The sequence below is a fragment of the Sinocyclocheilus grahami genome, unplaced genomic scaffold (assembly GCF_001515645.1).
Source record: "Sinocyclocheilus grahami isolate Dianchi unplaced genomic scaffold, SAMN03320097.WGS_v1.1 scaffold457.1, whole genome shotgun sequence".
NCBI lineage: Eukaryota > Metazoa > Chordata > Actinopteri > Cypriniformes > Cyprinidae > Sinocyclocheilus > Sinocyclocheilus grahami.
Genome location: NW_015505636.1, coordinates 933,224 through 954,421, shown reverse-complemented (window position 1 = coordinate 954,421; position 21,198 = coordinate 933,224). Strand labels below are relative to the sequence as shown.

The 21,198-nt window shown below is 37.0% G+C and overlaps 1 protein-coding gene across 2 annotated transcripts; it reads right to left on the bottom strand.

Moving 5' to 3' along the window:
* Window positions 1–11,306: 11,306 nt before the first annotated feature.
* Window positions 11,307–15,697, bottom strand: sost (sclerostin). Of its 2 annotated transcripts, XR_001604893.1 has the most exons (3): window positions 15,387–15,697; window positions 12,388–13,194; window positions 12,195–12,204 (listed from the first exon to the last, which is right to left on the bottom strand). XR_001604893.1 is itself a non-coding variant. In XM_016234759.1 (2 exons), the coding sequence occupies exons 1-2, from the start codon at window positions 15,625–15,627 to the stop codon at window positions 12,800–12,802; spliced, it is 636 nt and encodes a 211-aa protein (XP_016090245.1). In that variant the 5' UTR covers window positions 15,628–15,697; the 3' UTR covers window positions 11,307–12,799. The 2 variants fall into 2 exon arrangements, 1 of the variants encoding a protein (XP_016090245.1); XM_016234759.1 differs by having other exon boundaries at window positions 11,307–13,194.
* Window positions 15,698–21,198: the final 5,501 nt, after the last annotated feature.

Here is a 21,198-nt window from a genome sequence, read left to right as displayed (position 1 = left end):
TGGAGGGTAATGAGGCAAGGCAAGTGGGGGCAGGGGCAGTCAAGGGCTTTCCCTTCATGTGGACTTATTGGTGCTGTCAGAACAGCGGGGCCACAATCGGCCTGTCACATATCCTGATGGATCCCAGGACGAGGGAACCAAATGAGGCTGTCCGTCTCTTGGGCGACCTACCCCCATGAGCTTGGCCATGTTCAGAAAGATGATTTGTGTGAACTTCAGTTTGTGTCAGCGGGATTTTTTCCTGTACCGGTTGTCTCTTAGCAGACCTGCTAGTTTAGAGGACTTTGGAGGGGAGAATGTGTTTTGGGTGTCCTTAGTTCAACTTGGCCATCTTTTGATTAATTATTTCCATTCTTTGTCTGCTATATTTGGTCAGAACCTTCAGGTATAATGATTCTGAGGTATTTTTAGAGCATATTCTATCCAAGATTGTTAACAGACTGTACAGAAGTTCCAAAAAACCTATAGTGAACTTCTAAGGCAGCATCTTAACTGATTAATCTTAACTTAATCTGGAACGCTCTGCATAAGCAGGAACTCTCTATATTGCTCCACACACAGAAGACACAATACTGAAAAAAGATATGTATATACTGTATATTTTTAAAAAATATATATTTTTTATTATTTTATAAAGTATGCACAAGTTTAGGATTAATAAGATTCTTTTAAGAAATGTATACTTTTATTCAGCAAGAATTGATCAAAATGTGACTATTTTTGTTGTTTAAAAAATATAATTCAAATAAAAGAATCCTGAAAAAAGTGCTTCACAGTTTCCACAAGAATATTAAGCAGCACAACTTTTTTAATGTTGATAACAATAAGAGCATTTCTTGAGCATCACATCAGTGTATTAGAATGATTTCTGAAGGATCATGTGACACTGAAGACTGAAGTAATGACTTCTGAAAATTCTGCTTTGCCATCACATGAATAAATTATATTTTAAAAATAAAAAAATAGTTATTTTAAACTTTAATTTCGAATTTCACAATTTTACTGTTTTTACTGTATTTTTGATTAAATAAAGCAGCCTTGGTGAGTATAAGAGACTCTATTGTTGTCTCTCAGCTCGTCAGGGGCGAAAATTTCAGGCCGGGAAATCTCATACAGGCCATCTCATGCACCCACAACAAATTCTGAAACACGGACAACCCTATTTTTTGTATGGCCATCGCATAAAAAAGGTTTAAATCCTTAGGCTGAGGACATGCAAAATAATGAAAAGTTCTCTCCTGAATTGCACCTTCACTTTAATTTTACTCTTTATTTTGCCCTGATATGTCTCTCACATTACTTTAAAACTAAAGATTTAACAAAACTATACATTCTAAATTGCCTAAATGTCAAAATTAGTACAATATTAACTACATCTTTACTATATTTTTTTGAAAAAATCCTAATACTGAACATGATTTTTCCCTCACAAAAATGAACTTGTTTTTGTTTCGTTTGGTTTTTTTTGGCAGATGGATTACCATTTATATCATTTTTTACCACAAATTCCACGGTTAAGCTATGGTTAGTGTAGCAAAACCATGGTTAATTTGTGGTTACCATGGTTTAACAGCAGTAACCATTGTCTTCGTTATGTCTGCACTAGCTCCCTCTAAACCTATTATAAAACTATATGATTATTTGTCTGCAAAATTACTACTGTAACTTTACAGTAGATAATAATTATGTCCTTTAGTATACAGTATTATGAGTGATGAGTAATGGACTGCTACTGCTTAGCTAAGTAAATAAAAACAAAACTACAATAGCCTATTTACAGATTAAACTGACCTGCACTTGAAATCCTGAACAGTAGTTTTGCTTCTCTGCTCCATCTGGGCACATCCACTCCATTCTCAAATCTCTGGCATTGATTACTCTGATTGAAACCATTTGGCGGAGGTGCCAGGCCCGACTAACCGATTCGTGATTTATTAGAGATTTATTATCGAATGGCGAATTCGGCAATAATCACTTTAGTACATTTGGCAGGCAATTATATAATAATAATTATAATAATAATAATAAAACAGGGCATTGGGCCAAATTGGCTGCCAGGTCACTGGGAATTGTCCCGGTTCTCCTGATGGCCAGTCCGCGCCTGAAGCTCATTACAGTGCATTCTGAGATTGCCACCTTTATGAATTCTATGGGTGATGCTGCTATATGCTTTGTTGCAGACTAATTTGGAGGTGAATAGTACTAGGAATACTTAAATTGAAATTCTGACTTACAGAATCACAGTTACAGTGAATCAAAACATAATGTCTCCAAGTTATTCCAGTGATTATTTTTAAGCAGGAGCTGTGAGAATTATCTGGAACACAGTATTAGAATTTGGCAAAAAAGAAGAGGCAGCATATTTAAGTTGGCAGAGTTTCAAAAGAGCTTTTGTGTCACAATCGCACCTACAAAGCTTTAAAACGCTGCCTACAGAGGACGCTCACTTGTTTTTGGAACTGAGCTTGTGATTCCAAACACAGGATGCTATGCAAGATTAATAAAATAGAGCTGTTTGTTGACCTTCAAAATATTTAGGAAACATGTAATGTTGGTCATGGCGTGTGCAGTTCCACCCTGTGCTTGTGCCCCTCCACTTGCGCGGCTGTTGAGAATCTGAGGTATGTGTGTTGCGGTTTAAAGGGAGTGTTAAAAGCAACCACCTCTTCTGCATATGTGTGCTTCATCCACACTTTGGCTTTGGGGGAAAGCACCTGCTAAACGATTACTGCTTTGTCTCCACAGCAACTGCGCGTTCACCACTTTCTGGTTTCATTTATCAGGCCCAGGCAAGATGAAACGAGCGTAATCACCAATCTTGGCCATTGGAAATATCAGGGACATTTCTCGATATGTCCTTTTATGGGAACAATGTGCTTGCCTGCAGATGTGTCTTTTATGCTCAGATGATCAGATTTTTCATGAAGTGGTAAGCGATTGCGAGATGGACGGAATTTGCTCCGACCCACACCCTTTGTTTGTTATTTGCACGTCTCTCTGGTCTAGCTGCTGTGGGGTTTATTGTCCAGATGGATGCACTGAAGCCAAGGGAACCTGCAACATGCTTCACAGATTTCAACACTTGCGTTCAACCATAAAAGCAGAATGGCTCATTTAGAGAGGTGACCGTAGGGGATGCAGGGAAGAACGCTGATGCTTCCCTGTTGACTCCAGACCTAGGTCTTGCGGCTCTCAGGATAATTTACATTCAACAGCACACGTGTACTGTATGTCTAGGGTTTACCATTGCTATGGTTTCCAGAGGACTCTAACGTTTCAGTGGGGCCTCAAAACCATTCTGACAGATTGAAGCATTCAAACTATTCACTTTCTGAAAGGAATGACTGATGTCAATAGGACATTTAGGAATATAGCTATTCAAATAATAATAATAATGTTGCATTTTTTTTATGCTTCCTTTGGAAGTCTGAAATTGCTTAAAGCTGTTTGAAGTTGTCTGTTAATATTGTGAATATTTCATATGAAGCATTTTATGGCTGAAACGTGATGATAACCCAAGGAAAGTGAGAAAAGAAAACAGGCTTTTGACTTTATTAAAAAAAACTTGACAAACTGCCTCAGAGAACCCAGAAAAAAAGGTCTCCCATCACTCATCTGGTGGGATTAAGAGTGATTTCTCCAAGGGTTGGGTGACGATGGGAAGTTTCAAGTCGGAGCGTCATCAGAGGAAGTGATTTCGGTTCAGGCTTTCCGAACATGTTGTGTTATGAGATTTGTGTTTGATACCTGTCCGTCAGGGGCCAAACTGAGCTTTAGCGTCACTCCGGATCTAGTGAGATTTAAAAACTGTAATTTTAGCCAGTGTCTGGTAAAGTAGTTCACAGATCATAAGGCAGATGACCCTTAGACTGGATTTGGATTACTGGAGTTCACATATATTGACATAGCTATTATCATGTGCTTAACAGATATTGAAAAACAATTGCATGCCATTATGTCATAAAATGACATTTTATTTCTAAGTAAATATTTACATTCAACTCGTTGGCAACTAGAAAAGTATTATTGTGCCATTATAATAATCTCTCTCCCTCCTTTTCCATCTGTCTCCATCTCTTACACGCTCTCTGTCAGAAATCTCAGATGGTCTCAGATTGATAATGTGCTTTGCATATGTTTGAAGGAAAAATATTGAAAACACATAGTTAGGATGCATGTCAGGAGGACATGATGATTTCAACCACATTTATTTTCCCTCTGGCTTGATTTTTTTGAAGAATTCCTAAAAAAAAATATTTGGCTAATGTCCATTTTATTCACTGGAAAAAAAGGTTTAGTGACCCTCAAGTTTAGTTTATGGGAGAAAAAAATGGAGATGCAACCAGATTTAAATACTTAATATAAAGATTTCGGTTGCAATTTAATGCATTCCAAGTCTTTTGGAATGGCCTTGGCTGATTTGAGTAGAAATTTTACATGCCAATTTACATGTTTTTCCTACAATTCTCTTCTAAACTTTTTTTAATGGATATGCATCTGCTAAAATCATCCCACTGCATGTCTCCTCCATCTGAGGTTAAAATGGGCTATTCCATCTTCAAATACAAGCTTAATTGAAAGGAAAAATGGAAGTAAATTCAGATATTTCGCTACTTCAGAAGAGATCTATGAGAATCCGAGCTCAGGGGTTTGCCTCACCTTTAAGTATCTTTAGGTCAGACGGAGACAAACTCAAACTCTGGCCATGTCAATGTCATATTACATGTTTATCAATATGTCATATTTCTTTGTTGAGTCCTGCTGCATTCTGTATTCGCTATACTCTTACAGGGATTTGGAAGTTTTTGAATCAAAGTTTACACACCTCTGTTTGGTATTTCAAGCGAGTGAGTTTGTATGGATATTCCCAGAGCCTGTATGTTATCTGATAAGACTAGAAAGCTGAATTGATCACTGCATTCAAATCCCTCTAAGCTTCAGAGATCCAAAAGATATCTTCTAACCCCCTCTTGGGCTATGCACCAGGCCACATGGCTAGGAAACCATTTTCACCCGATTTTTTTCTGATTGCTTTTTTCTTTCTTACTTTTTTTAAAGGATTCAAAAGAGACTGATTAATCAGAGCACTCAAAATACCAAAAATCAAAACAGTTCCCATCTGTAACACAATCAAACAGATGGCACATGTAACTCACACAATGACATTTTTTTCAAGAAACTGGGGACAAGAATAGTTGTGCGTTTCTTCAATTTTATGTCACAGGGCTTGATTTTTATATTATTTAATTTTTATTTTATGCATTTGAATTTTAATTTAATGACAGTCACATTTAAGCTATGCACTCATCAATTGTATTAGTATGCTACTTTTTAAAAGCTCTTTATTTTTATATAAAAAAATATTACTTGTAAAAATTGTTATAAATTATTACTTGAAAAATCATAAATATGATCTAAACGAAGAGTCAGATAAACATAAACCATTTTAATATTTATTGTATAAAATTTTTTTCTATAATTATAGGTTGTGCCATCATTTCCATTACAACAATCAATTTTCTTTTATTATTTATTATTATTTGATATTTTATAAAAGGTAATGCACATTTTTATCAAGGAGGCAGCAGTGTCATTGAAGAGCATGCTTGAGAATGATGAAACGTGATGAAACCCGAGGTAAATATTTCTTGCAATAATTTTGTCAAATTTTGCCAGAAGAGGGAAACTATTTGACTATTTAGGATACATAAAATGTCATATATTGTTTGGCTTTAGCTGAAATTAGCTTTAGCAAGACAAATGACAGAGTTCTCTTGTAATTCAAGTATATCTGCTGTTGGCAAATTAAATGAAATAGTAAGAGTGTGAAAAGTGTGTTTTAATGCTAAAAGTATAGTCTCTAGCACACAAAGTTTAGCACATTTAACGATTTAATACATTTATTGACCAGAATGTGCACCAGAACAGATCTGCTCTTTCAATAAGAAGAAAATTAATCAACTTGGCAATGATGAGGTGATATCTTATGTGTGATTCCCAGGTTTCTGCATTTCTTCTCAAGCTTTTTTTTGGGATGTTGAAGTAGTGGAGTGGCATTTTTACAGAGACATAGTGAAACCACCGTTAGAGCTGTCAGCCCCTGTGTTGAGTGGTGAGGTAATGCTACAGAGACATATGAAAGCTCACGGCAAAAAAATGAAACTGTTCTATTGTGATCAAAACCCGCTGTGCTGCACATCTGGGTGATGAGAGGTGGGCGTGACCCGCATGGATTTTCAATGGTTGGTACCATATTTTATATCCACCAGTATGATTATCCTTTGTCAACAAATGGATAGACATTACGCAGACAATCATACTTTTTTCAAATCAAATACAAGTGTTTGGATGCAAGCAGTAGGTTTTTGCTCTTTTTACTATTGCTTAATATCCAACAATATGCATACATTTTTTTACTGCAAAACACAAAACAATATTAGACCCCATTGAATTTCATTGTATTGCCAAACACACACACACACACAGTTTTCTAAATATCTTAATTAATGTTTCACAAGAAGAAAAAGTCAATCAGGTTTGGAACAACATGAAGGTGAGTATTTTTATTTTTGGATGAACTGTACATTTAAAGCAGTGCTTCTCAACCTTTTTTGATTCAATGGCCCTTCACTGTCCAAAACACTATTGAATACATTGTTATGTATTCAATACGTTTTTATTGTTATTAACAGAAACTGGGAGTGTTGATTCATTAAATGAACTAACCGTAATTTGTTGAAACTTCCGGGTCACGACGAGGCGTTCCCCATAGCGACCCCTAGAGGACGCAGTTCGAAGTTCCACGAAAGGGAACAATAGTTATTGAGGGAGGAAAAAATTATTAATTATTCAATATTCCAGTATATAGTAGATATTGATTTTATGTGTTTTAAAATTTTAATTAAGTTTAGAGTCAGATTTTAATTTTAGCTTAAATCATTTAAAATACGTTCCCCTGAAAGTTTGGTTGAGGACCTATACTTTAAAGGCCATGTTCTTCTCATAATAGGCAGCTAAAGCTATTCTGATCATAATTCTACTGAAAAGCAAACAAGTGATGATTGTCACTGAGAGAATAGACAATGCTTCATCACATTTTCCCGTCTTAGACAAAAGATTAAAACTGACCCAATTTCATTGGATGTTTCTCTAGACATGCCATTCCAGAATATGTCATACAAAGATCCAAACATAATGAAGACTATATGAGACTTTCCATAAGCATTCGACTGTGCTTATGTTAACTGACTAAGCTGTAGAATTATTATATGTAATCAGTTCAACTTTCTGTGTATTGGTAGCCATGATGACATCATATGTTGATGTCACACATGCGTATATTGGCCTTTACCTGGCCTTTCTCCTTCCCCTCTGATGCAAGAGTGCATAGCGCTTACACTCACACCATTTGGCATGTGTTTATTGGCAGTGCTGGGTTATGTTCAAGGTGTCTGTTTGACTTGGATGGATTGTAATCTTTTAAACAAACAAACTGCAAACCAGAGCCAAGGTTCGACGCCCAGCTGGCAAGGCCTGCGGTTAACACTGATACGAATGTTACCTCCCTTCCCACACAAACATGTTGCGCAGTGCCTCAACTTGATGTGTTTCTACAAGAAACTTCCAGTTTTTTGCCGTATTGGTGACAATTGAAGCACAAAATGTCCCCCAATGCATATTTGTTTTGAGTTAGTATTGTAATTGTTTATTGACTTTCCGGTTTCCTTTCCCGCTGCGTGTCTTTGGCCTACATCGGATGCTGCCACTTGGTTGGGACGGTCAAGGCTCATCGAACGCTGCTGACCCGTGATGTTACTATCCACCCCTGGACACATCCGTTCTTCCCCCCACCTGAATTTCCCACTGAGCCATCCTTCATGGATCATTGATAGGCGGCCCTTTACCACTCTTAGTCCCAGGGTTCGTTCTTTGAATCCAGTGAGCAGTGGACACTTAAAAGCCTTTTTGATGGGGGTGTGACGGAGGACATGCTGAGTTGCTCCAGTCTCTCCATTCTGCCCTGACCCTGGCCTTTCCCTCAGACACCCCCGCCGCCACCAGATCCCCCTCTATGTTCTCTCTAACACTTCCCATGTTCCCAGGTCTGTGCCAAGTGCTGCTCTGCTTTGGATTTGTTAGAAGCTGTTAGTTCGTATGAACTGATAACGGAGTGGCAGATGGAGAACAAACATCCGTATCCAAATGCATCCGTCATAGCCCACATGTGTTTGACTTTGGAAATTAAATTCTTCTTTGGAGAGCCTTGAATTGAGTTTTAGGCAGACTGACTGGTGCGTTAAACACTTTGAATTAAAGTAATCCCCAGTAATGCGTCTAATAGCATGCATTGCATCCATGCCCTTTTATTTTGATATGCTTTATATTATGTTCTTGTTTCCTTTCCTTTGTGTCCTTTTGCCATTTGTTTTATTGTTTCCAGGTGTGTTTTGTTCATTTATCTAATTATTCCGACTTATGTCATGTTCTTGAGTATTTAACTACCCTTTTTTTTGTCCTGTCCAGATACACTAGTGAAAATGAACCAATTTTGTATTTTTATACACTGCAGTACCATTCAAAAGTTGATTTATTTACAAAGAATTACTTTTATTCAGTAAGGGTGCATTAAATTGATCAAAAGTAAAGACAGTGAAGAAATTTACAATGTTACAAAAAGATTTAGATTTAGATTTCAAATCAATGATGTTCTTTGGAACTTTCTAAATATCAAAGAATCTTGAAAAAATAGGCATATCTCAGTTTCTGCAAATATATTAAGCAGCACAACTGTTTACAACATTGTTAATAAGAAATGTTTCTTAAGCACCAAATCAGCATTAGAATGGTTTCTGAAGGATCGTGTGACACTGAAGACTGGAGTAATGGCTGCTGAAAATTCTGATCTGCCATCGCAGGAAAAAATATATTTTAAAATATATTAAAATAGAAAACAGTTATTTTAAACTATAATAATATTTCACAATTTTACTGTTTTTAAAGTATTTTGATCAAATAAATGCAGCCTTGATGAGCATAAGAGACTTCTTTAAAAAACCTTGAAAAATCTTACCGACCCCAAATCTTTCATATTTCATCTTTATCGAATCTTAAACCCTTCATTTACACTTCCTTTTTTAAATTTATGTTTATTTTCAGATCTTCGATTTTGAATCTCATGGTTTCATTGTGGCTTCAGACTTTTGGGACGCACTGTATTGGGGAATTTTGTTTCTTGTTTCATGCATTTGGGCTCCTGACAAACTTCTGTTCCTTTTGTATAACATTACGCTCAGTAAATATACCCACCCTAGGAAAAACTTGTATAATGGCCCAACTATTGTCGTCAATATCCAAGTCTAAGTAGGAAACTTAAGATTCAAACAATTGTGAGAATTTGACCTTTACTTTTTTTTTCTTTTTTTTTTTGATTGAGCCAAAACTTACAATGTAATCCCAGCTAACAGAGCAATCATCACTGAAAGATATATTACTGAGGTATTTTGGTTTTTGGCAATAACAGAAACCATCTACTCTAAAATAATATGTAAATCAGCTGATCTGATGTTTTATTGGCTTACATTTGGAAGAAGTTACTGACTGATGTCACTAATCTATAGACTCATGCTTTGTCAGCATTACTATGCAACCTCAAGAACTTCTTGAATTTTAGTCGATAGTACACAGCAGCTCTGTTACATTTCATATGCAAAAGCAGTGTCTTTAATTTTGTATGCATGCAGCCTGACCAGAAGGAAGTGACATTCTGGAGCGGTTCAGTGAGATTTACTTAATCACCATCATGTGTTGGAAGTCCACAGTGTAGCACTAAGAAAGGTCAGCCTGTGTGCTTTGAGACACTGGAAGGTAAAGACGTCATCTTAGGTTGAGCTATGACTTCAACAATGAATGTCTTTAATACATTATAGTCAAAGTCAAGTGGCTAACAGGGTTAAATGACACTTTTAGTGCCTCCTCATTGTTCCTAACACTCCTTGTCCTAAATACCCGCACCTGCCTGGCCCTTGGATCAAATTCAACCCAAATTGAAAACTCATTAAAAAAGTTCTTGAATTATTATTATATTTTTTTTGTAGTCCCAAAGTCTGATTTTAAAAACGTTGACTTCAGTTAAAGTTTATATATTTTTTAATAGATTTTAAAAAAATAATTAAGTAATAAATTGATTTGTTTAATGTAAGATATCAACTAATGTAATAAACAAAATAAATAAAATAAAAGGACAAAAGTAGCATTTAAGAATCCATTTTTAAACAACTTTTATGACATTCAGAAGCGCATACTTGTCTGATCTGACCGACAAGGTCTCTGGAGGAGTTAAGCATCTAAGCAGCGTTGTGGCGTCTGAGATACTGTGGAGCAGGCACAAAAGTGTTAAACACACACTGAGGAGTGAGTCCCAGCTGACCTCTCTCACACACTCCTGCTTTCCCTGTGGCTGTGGAGGTCCGTGCCAGGTCCCTGCCGAGCAACGACTGCAAACAGGGGCCGTAACTCAGGTCAGATGCTTTGTAAGCATCAATTTATTTAGGAACTACTCAAGTGACACATTCAAGCACTTGTTCTTGAATTACTTGGAAATGCTTCTGCCTGCCAGCTACTTTTGAGCAAAAGCATGGCATGTCAAGTGGCCATGAATTTGGGACGATTATATTAGAACTGCAGTGAAATATGTTCTCAACAGATGTTTTATAGTAGAACAAGAACTGAGAATCATTTAGTTTAAGAATGTTTCATCTTTTAGTCACAATATAAGAGTATATAAACACTTGGAACATACACAAAAAGGACATTTGTTTGTTTTACAGCATAAAACAACATGACTCCATGTAGTTTGTGTATTGAGCAGCCTGGACCCAGTTAGACTAATATAGAGAATTTCATCATGAGGAAGCACTCAAGTGTGCAACAGACAAGATTAGAAGGACTAAAACAAGTCCGCCTGTACACATTTCCTTGTCAATCTATGGCTCAGACTCTGCAGGCTTAAACAAACATGTGAATGGAGGCCTGTGGGTTGAGTTCACTATACCGGATAAAACGAGCTGTTTCTCTTGTGACTGTACTGTTCCTGTCGGACGAGGAGATTCTTTCCTTTTCTCGCCTTTTGTAAAGGTGTCTAAGACATTCCAAAGTGCTACAAAGCCTCTACTTCCTAATTGTGGAATATTGTTTACAGAGGGCTCATTGAGGGACGGATTTAGCGTGCGGGCACGACCCAAGAGGAGAAAGGATCTGTCAAAGCAGTCTGACAAGAATGATAACAAACACACTTTTTTTCACATATATACGTTACTTAACTTTATTCATGTACTCTTTTTCGTTATGAAATTCACTATTATTACATATAGTACAATAATGGCTATTATTTTCTACAAAAGATTGCATAAATAATTTAAATGACGAAATTGAAAAAAATAAATACCCAATTCATTCTTTGTAACAGTCTTTTGGTCGGACAGAGAGTGGGGATCCATTCTTTGGAAGAGGATGCCACTCAATGAGACCACACAGGTACAGTATGTACAAGTTGCTATTCATGGCAAGTTTGCTTACATTATAAAAATCCCTTCCAGTTGCTATTTCAAATACACAATTGAAAAATAAGCAAATATTATCAGCACTATTCTGGGGGGGAAAAAGGCGGGGAAGTCACGAGCAGAAAATGTTGAACAATTGGCATTCTTTTTATCCTGTGTAAAATCAACATCCAGACCACAATTTCAAAGTTTGGTTCACTTATTTGTCTCTTCTTTTCCGGTCAGGAGACAGGAAGGATGACATCTTTGCTGAAGACTTCAGTAATGGATGTAGGTAAACCTGCTAGCGATTGCAGATAGCTGAATATCTCCAAATGGTTTCCATTGAAGGAGGGTGCAGAAAGGTTCTTTGCCTGGGAGGAATTGCTGCAGATTCTTGCACACATGTGGGCCTCTTTTTTGGGTGTTCTAACAAACAGGAACTGACCATGTCTAGAGGAAATGGCTTTTTATGACTCAAATCCTAAACACAGGAATGGAACTATTTGGTAATTAGGACAAGTCACAGGAATATCGTTTGGCGTTCTTGACCTCGGGGGACTTGGACCGTGGAGGGCTGACACAACTTTTCGAACTCTCCGTAACTGCCAGTTCCGATCAGTTTCTTGTGGAAATGTGAAGTTGCAGAAACTCACATGGTGATTGGCTCGGATCCCCAGCCCGTCAAGAGGACTCGTGGGCTGGTCAAATTGACCAAGGTTAAGAATTCTGGGCCTCAGCGATCTGTCAGCAGCGGCATGTCTTTTGGGCCCGACACGGCTGAACGGTCAAATCATACGCTGCTCCAAGTCCCAGAAGAGGAGGACAAATCTGGTAGACAAACATTCACATGAGCGCTCAGCGTGCTTGCCTGTAGTTAGCTTACCCTTTCAATGAACTTCAAACTCGAAATGAACTGCTTGGGCAAGAATATATGGAGTTATTCCTCCTTCCTCAAAAACATCATCATTCACTGAACTAATCTCACATAACAGCATACGTCTTTTACTCAAGCGTCCATTAGTCCGCTGGCATTCTGTGATCAAACTGGGACTATTTCAGCTCAAGAGCACATACAAACAGTGAGACATCTGAAATACATTGGAAACTTGTTTGCACGCCAACACGTTTGTTACAAGCTAATGCGTTTATTCCTTCCCTTGTAGTTGAGGATTGCAGTTTCTGAAATATGTGTGCATATGTGTATAGGTGTATCTGTATGTGTGCAAGAGAGAGTTTCTGTATCAGTTCATGTTTTCTCCTCAGTACGAATTGCTGTTGACCGACGGCACTTTGCTACGGTGCTTCTTATTACGTCGTGGCTTCTTGGAGGACAACTCCTTGACGTCCGATTGGTTGTGATGGCGATTGTAGCGTTTGCACTTGCAAGACGTGACTACTCGGATTTTGTATGTCCGGTTTGGTCCGTTAGGACACTGGAGCTGTATCCGCTGGGTGCGGGAGTGAGCGGGAATGCAGCGGTAATCGGATGAGCTGCTTCTCCACCATTTTCCCCTTAGAATTGAGTTTGGCATCAAGTGAGCTGGAAGGCATTGACCAGAACACACCAGTTCCTTCACAGGTTTGACGCTGCGGCAAGATCCATCGGTAACGTAGCGGGTAGAACGCAGCTCCCGGCAGCTTAGTTCAGAGGCTCCTGGGAAAGAGTGGAGAACCCAAGCAAATTAGTTAAATGTTTAGGGATGCATCTTAAATAAAACACAGCTACCAGAACTGGTATTTATTATAGCCTGTATGACTTCATGGGTTTTGGATTATTCACAGCTACAATACACAAAACTGATTTCCCCCCCCCCCCCCATGTTTTGTTATATACACAGGCATTAAGTAAATTTCCTAAAGTTTACTTTGTTGTGTGTTTTGTCGAGTTTCCCAAAAAAAGTTGTTGTGTGTCCAGCCAGCAAGGAAATGCATGATAAAATCTTTTAAAATCTGTAAAATATGTTTTTTATTAATCTGGTTTGGATTTGGCTAGCAAAGTAATAGATATGCTCTTTCTTGATTGGGGGTGGAATTGATGAGAATCCCAATCAATTAGAAACCCACATACACTAAACATCATACCAGATTGTTCTGTACAGAAAGGACTGATTGCATGTGAACTGCAATCAGAACTTTTGCAGTAAGATTGAATTTAACGTAAGCTCACTTAAACTCCTCATTAATGTTTTCAGAAATTGTTCACTTTTAATGTGTCAGTTAAAGAGATGAAAGTGAGATTGGAAAGATCTGTTTCCTTCTTCAGCTCCCCTCATGGAGAAGAACAAAGGATTTATGTGTGTGGTGAGTTCAGGTTCTGCCTCCCCTGATTCTCAGAAAACCTGATCTGATGTTTTATGAGGAGCGGGACCAAAGCCAGAGGAAGATGAACATATCTCAACATGACCCCACACTGACCACCAGAGAAAGTACACCACACGTCACCCCTTCAAGAGCAAAGTGTGATATCTTTCTCCACCCCCTAACGAGCGAGTATAACGTATGTGCTTGGCTTGATAACTGTTTCCTTATGCTGAAACACAACATCATTTTAGGGGTGTCCACTGACATAATTAGATATTTGAAATTATCTTGTTGAATTGCTCAATCCTTCATTATTTTTATTATTTATTGTTATTGTCATAATTGTATTACTCTGTTCATGGTGGTTCGCTTGTTGTTATTTTTGGAAGTAATCTGTGTATTTATTTAGCAATAAATTTAGACGTTCCAATTTCTCAAACACTCTTGCTTTTTTCCAAAGTCTTGATTTGTGTTCTGGAAACAAGCTCTTAAGAGATTTTTTTCTTAATTCTGACATTAACATACACAAACACACACACACAGTGTATATTGTTAGACCTAGGTTTGAATTCACATTAGTTTTACTTTCCACAGGTGGGAGTCATTCTCTATCAAGGCAATACCCTGAAGAAATGACCCCTTAGAATAACTTCACACGTTTTCAACTACCCTGAAACCATACTGTTGCAATTAGATGGTTATGAAAAGGCAGACCTTGTCTAATTATGTAAAATTGGGGATATAGGAACAAAAAAAGGGTTATCGAAGTTAACAAGCATCACTTGTGCTGGTAAAAATGTGGAACGGCAAGCATTGTTTCTGAACTACTATAAAGCTTTTATTTAAAAGCGGCCACATCTATGTAGAGCCAATACAGGAATATCCAGTTTCGTAGAAGTAAATGATTATTTTATGTGTAGCCTACTGTATATACCTTACACTATAAAATACAGGGTGAATTCTCAAAGTCAGTGGTCGGCAAAATAATCTGTTATAAATAAATTATTAGAGCAAATTTCATTATAGATAGATAGATAAACCCCATGAACTTTTCAGTTGCTAATGTCCATTTTAGATAACAGATCTATCTAGACAAATTCCTTATAATACCTCTTGATTTTTACACACATTTAAAACACACAGTACCCAAATTTTGTTGGCAAACATGCAAAAACTTACTAAAATACGCATATTCCTTGAGAGTATTAAAATGTATTTTACTTTAAACAAGCTGTACTTATTTACATAAAATATCAAATCACTAATATAACTTTTACTTAAGTCGTTGCTTAAAATAGCTGAAATAAAATTCTAAATAACTAAGTAAACTAATGCAATTAGGCTACCTGGAGGGTTATTCATTTAAAAAAAAAAATCTATTGGTAGATTCATTTAATGTGTTGATGTTGATTGATACGGCCCAATTTTAAGGGAAAATAGCCCACAAATAATCTTACAAGAAAATAAATATTCATGTTCTGTTATATTTTATGTGTTGGTGCTTTGATAGAGCTCAGTGCTATTAATCTTTTTCCTTTTACTTACCATAAGTACGTGAGTTGGCTGATGACCTCCTTCCTCCGTTCTTAGCTCGGTTCATGGTGTTGTTATTAGAAATTTGTATCTGCTCCTCAGGTCTATTCGTGTTCTCTGTGTATTCTGGTATAATTTCTGTAGCATCATTTTTTAAAGCTCTCCATCCGTGCGCAGCTGTGAAACATCCCTGTAGCAGCAGCAGCAGCAGCAGCCGCGCGCCGCACTGCACGAGCGCTAGAGACACCTGCATACTCAAATAGAGAACGAGACGTTCCGCGGACAAACTCGGACCGGTTTTCTTCTCTTCGTGAGAGGCTTGCCTTTTTAAAGTACCACAGGTTTCGCAAAAAGCCCAGATAATTTAGCGCTTACACGAAGTGGGAGGGATTTCGGCAGAGACGCTCATTCAGAGACTGATAGGGAGGAAGGGGCACGCGCAGAAGTGTAAGGTCAACTTGGAGAGAGAAAAGTCATCTATTTTTCACCAGAAATGAGACAGCATGTCTTTACTGCTGTGTTTCATACTGTGTCGCTCTCACATCAAAATTCACTGACATGTTTGTCAGAACTGGTATGGACTGTTTTCGCTTGTAAATGTGTTTGATGGGTGCATATTTCTCTCCTGATTCAGATGAGATTTTTTTCACTGAGAAAGCAATATAATGGAAGTTAAAACATCTTAATGGTGGATTTTTAAAAATTACTAATGCAAATGTATTTCTGTTCACAAGACGTTAATTGATGGATTGCAGTTGTGTAGATTACTTGTGGATTATTGTGATGTTTTTATCAGCTGTTTGGACCATTCACTGCAGAGGATCCATTGGTGAGGTTCTGATGAATAAACAAATGCATCTACATCTTTGATGCCCTGAGGGTGAGGAAATTTCAGCAAAATTAAATTTTTAAGCGAACTATTGTTTCCTGTGTGCTTATGTCGCCATGTATTTTCTCATTATGATGGTATTATTATCTTATTTTGCTGAGTATTAATACCGGTCAGTGTACTTGTAATGGAAATAGAGAGTTTAAAAGTCAGTTGATTTCACAAAGATGTTACAATTTAGCATGTTGTCATTTTCAACAGAAAACCGTCAAAGAGCCGAAAACTGTTTCTTATAAGTACATGAATCACTCATTCACAGGGTGTTAATTTTCAGAGTGAAAGTGTCTCTGAGTGTATGTGGAAACACTCAGTGATGATGTGCTTTTCCGATAGAGCGTCATCATTTCCCAGAATGCTCAAGAAAGGTGCGTTAATTACTCATGAACATATAAAAAGGCTCAGCTGCTGAGCATGCAGGAATTTATTTGGGTTCTAAGAGAAGGAGGGAAAAAAGGAAGTTATTTCAAGAGCGTGTTCCAAAAAGCTCCACAAGTTAGCTTTTTATGGGATCAATAAAACCAGATAACAAGCATGTGAAAATAATCTTGCTCTCTGGTATCTAATCCAATAAAGACTCATTATAAGCAGGACTAATAAACAGGGTCATGCCACTGGTTGTCATGTGAAGGTAGCTGATGATGGAGTAGCAGGAAAGATATTCCCACTGGCCACCCACACTGAAGAAACTGTGCTGAAAAAATAAACCTGCTTTGGGAAGGGACAGGTTTCAGACACCTCACAGTGTGGACTTTCCTTCCGTCTGTTTTTGTCGATGCTGTCGATTTGTCATGGACTGCCAAAGACAACAGACGTGTACGTAAATCCTACTTTGTGCTGCTGATATATTGTCACAACCTTCTTCTCTTTGGTTTCCTCTAAGTCAGAGGTCACTCTAAAAGGTCGTTTTTGTTGTCAGCATACCAAGATTTTTAATTATGCACAAATTGTTATTTGTGAGGAAATGTGTGAGGAATTCATAGTGTTAAACTAAACACATGCCACAAATCCATTTTAGTGTTACTCTGTTTAGAGCTTATTGTGCTTGATGTCATTTCCGAAACATTTTATGAATATTTATGGTTGATTTTTGCTACTTTGGATCTCTGGCGCCCATTATCGAGACTTCAGTGTCTTCCAAAACTAGCAAATGGATTAATACCTGACCTTGCAAATAAGGGTCAACTGTGAAGCCTGTTCTTCATTAACTCGTATTTCTCTTTTGTATCTTAGCTCTGGCTGCATTAGTGCATCCATGACGCAGATGAAGATCCTTTTTCATGTGGTTTTTGTGTCTGTGGCTAATTAGAGATCATTACGGTTGATCTCCCACAATAATGAAGTTGTGCTTTAGATATGTCTAATTTGTTGTTCTACATGACTAGGAACAAGTGCCGTGTGCATATTTCACAACTAAGATCAAACAATGCCTTAGGAAAAATAACAGTGCATCCAGCTTTAACTTTCTTCCAAATTTGCTTCCAAATCAAACACTCTCGCCAGTATCTCACCAGCAATCTGACTTGGACCCTTAGGAGCCGTGTGGCCATATTCTGCTGTTCTTTACATGACAGTTCTTTAATAGATGTCAGACGCACTTGGCAAGGCCCCGCAGGAACAACACAACAGCAGAGTGCAGGAAGATGAAACGAGCAACACCACTGCGGGCACAAGTGCTTGGAAGAGGATCTGAAGCCTATCCATTCCAGGAATGTTCTCTCCCATATTTCCCAATAATTAGTGCTGCTCCACAGATGTTGCTTTTTTTCTTAAGTTTTCATTATGGGAGCACGCAGTGAAATGGGACAAAAAAAGAGTTGAAAAAGGGAAACATCATATGCTTTTCATTTAAGCCAGTCATTAATGAAGACGACAAAGAAAAGGGGGACATCCTTCACAAGAAGTGCCATTAATAATGAGATTTTAAAAGATTAGTTGTTGTTACTAAAATTGAGATCTTCTGCCAAATTATCTATCTAGAATTTAGTCAAGCTCAGCTGAACAACATTCTCCAAGGTTTTCATTATTACAGATTCTGTCCTGCAATATTTGTAAAAATATAAAACAATAAATTATTATGTATTAATTCAACATATTTAAGCAAACACATCATGCATGACCTTAAATACAGTAGTTCATCCGAAATTTTCAATTTTAATCATTCTAATCAAATGCTTCAAAAACGAAAGCTTGTATATATTAAAGGGGTCATATGACGTTGCTAAAAAATAACATTATTTTTACATTACATTTAACGTTTTATTGAAAAATGTATATATGCATGCATGACCTAAAATAAATATTTTCATTATTTTCATTTAAATAATAAAAAAAAAAATTGGAACTAAAAATTGCTGTTGCCGATGCAACCTTGGGCAAAGTGCACCTAGGGCAAAAGCTGCTTTAAACGCAAAGGATGGTCACACCAAATGTTGATTTAATTTAATGTCCTGCAATATTTGTAAAAATATAAAACAATAAATTATTATGTATTAATTCAACATATTTAAGCAAACACATCATGCATGACCTTAAATACAGTAGTTCATCCGAAATTTTCAATTTTAATCATTCTAATCAAATGCTTCAAAAACGAAAGCTTGTATATATTAAAGGGGTCATATGACGTTGCTAAAAAATAACATTATTTTTACATTACATTTAACGTTTTATTGAAAAATGTATATATGCATGCATGACCTAAAATAAATATTTTCATTATTTTCATTTAAATAATAAAAAAAAAAATTGGAACTAAAAATTGCTGTTGCCGATGCAACCTTGGGCAAAGTGCACCTAGGGCAAAAGCTGCTTTAAACGCAAAGGATGGTCACACCAAATGTTGATTTAATTTAGTTTATAGAAGTTAATTGATAAAGAAAATCTTTTTATGACATTATTTTTGACAGCATCCTCATTTTACAGCATGTTTATTTTCTTAACAGTACTTAAGCTTTGCAGGTGGGTTTCTTGAAGCATCTTGGAGACGTTGCCACAGTTCTTCTGGATTTAGTCTATCTCAGTTTGTTCTGTTTCTTCATGTCATTCCAGACAGACTGGATGATGATGAGATCAGATCTCTGTGTGGAGCGCTGGCTGCTGTCAGACTCCTTGTGCAAACATAAATCTCACTGGAGTATTACAATAAGTGGCAAAATGAATGTTTGGAAATGTAAACTGATATTTCCTACTGACACACTACAGTAAAAGATAGAGATAACTGACTTAAAACATTTTTTTTAGCTGGTGAAAATACTAGTGTTCTAATCATTTTGGTCACCACTGATTGATTTAATTGCTGGAGTCAGGGAACATCCCAGCCTGCTCTGTGGTCCTGCATGGTTTGTGAGTGACAGGGAGGAGCCCCTGGACAGCTCTCTCAAAGGACCCCACAGCTGGGCTTGGGTAATTGCTGTGTGCACATGGTCATGGAAAGAGATCGGCCCTAGTGTCAGACCAATTGATTTGAGTGTTTTCAATGATCCTTGTGGATACATGAAGTCTGAGCTGGTCATCCCAGGTGCACAGAACAAATGCTAAAGGACCTCAAAGACCATTCACATTTAAAATTGTCCTTTGTGATTCTGTGACGGAGTGTTGGATATGAGTATGTATTTGTGTCAAAAGAAAGTATTATGTTAGTGTGCAGGTCATGGTACAAGGAGCACAGGACCCAAGAGGGAGACAGATTTATGGAAGCGTTTGTCTCCATCTGTTGGAGACAGACTCTAAAATCTTACCATAAAGCATCTTTCGGATATGTTTCTAATTTATGAATAAACATAGTGCATAAATAATATACATACTGCACTTCCATAAATGCATAAATATTTACACATGCTGACCCAAAACCTTAACCCTGCACTCATATTTTATAATGATCTCTTCAACAAATATATAACACGCAGTAAAACATGATGCCATGCACATTAAATCTAGTTGCGGATGTAGTGAAGTCATTCATTTGCTCAGTCTTTGTAGATTTGCTGAGGCAAGTCAAATGTTGCATTAAAGTCTGTTCACAGCTGAACGTTACCCTACTTATCTCTGTTACCTAACAGAGATAATTAGGGGCTGTTGTGAACGCTTTTTCATGTGCCCCATTCTGTTGTAATCAAAGACCGCAGAGGCCCACAGACACGGACTGCTTGCAAAACACAAGGTGAACTAATAGGGTATTGTCATGCAAACTACCCATGTACATGAGAAATGAGTCCCTCTCATGCTCTAGGAGGAAATACAAAAATAATGTATTATTGCATTGAGCAATATGAGTAATATGAGACAATTAAATGCAATTTTTATTCTGGCTGTGGAGTTTGAAAAGACAATACAAGAAAAAAGAAGGGAGAAAAAAATGTGTTAGCAAGGTTGAGGATACTGTTTGTTGGTACGCTTTTTTAAACTTTGAGTGTGTGTGTGTGTGTGTGTGTGTGTGTGTGTATTACAATCTAATTCTTTACTATAATTTTTTTTTATCAATTTAACATATGCCTCAGACATATATTTAACATATACCTAAAGAAAACATACTAAAACCAAGCTTTTGAACAGTAGTGTATACTGTCACAAAAGATTTATATTTTGAATCAATTCTGTTCTTTTTTAACTTTTTATTTAATAAAGAATCCTGAAAAAAGTAGCACAGTTTCCAAAAAACTTTTTCCAGTATTGGTAATAAATCAGCATGTTAGAATGATTTCTGAAGGATTATGTGACACTGAAGACTGTAGTAATGGATGATGAAAATTCAGCTTCACCACTACAGGAATAAATTCTATTTTAAAGTATATTAAAACAGAAATCTGTTATTTTAAATTTGAATAATATTTCACAATATTACTGTTTTTACTTTATTTTTGTTCAAATAAATGCAGCCTTGATGAGCATAAGTGACTTTAAAAAAAAATCTTACTGATCCCAAACCTTTGAACAGTA

Coding starts and splice junctions, on each gene's coding strand:
- sost (XM_016234759.1), bottom strand. CDS start 15,627: ATGCAGGTGTCTCTAGCGCTCGTGCAGTGCGGCGCGCGGCTGCTGCTG. Junction 13,195..15,386: donor AGCCAACTCACGTACTTATG/GTAAGTAAAAGG, acceptor ACTCTTTCCCAG/GAGCCTCTGAACTAAGCTGC.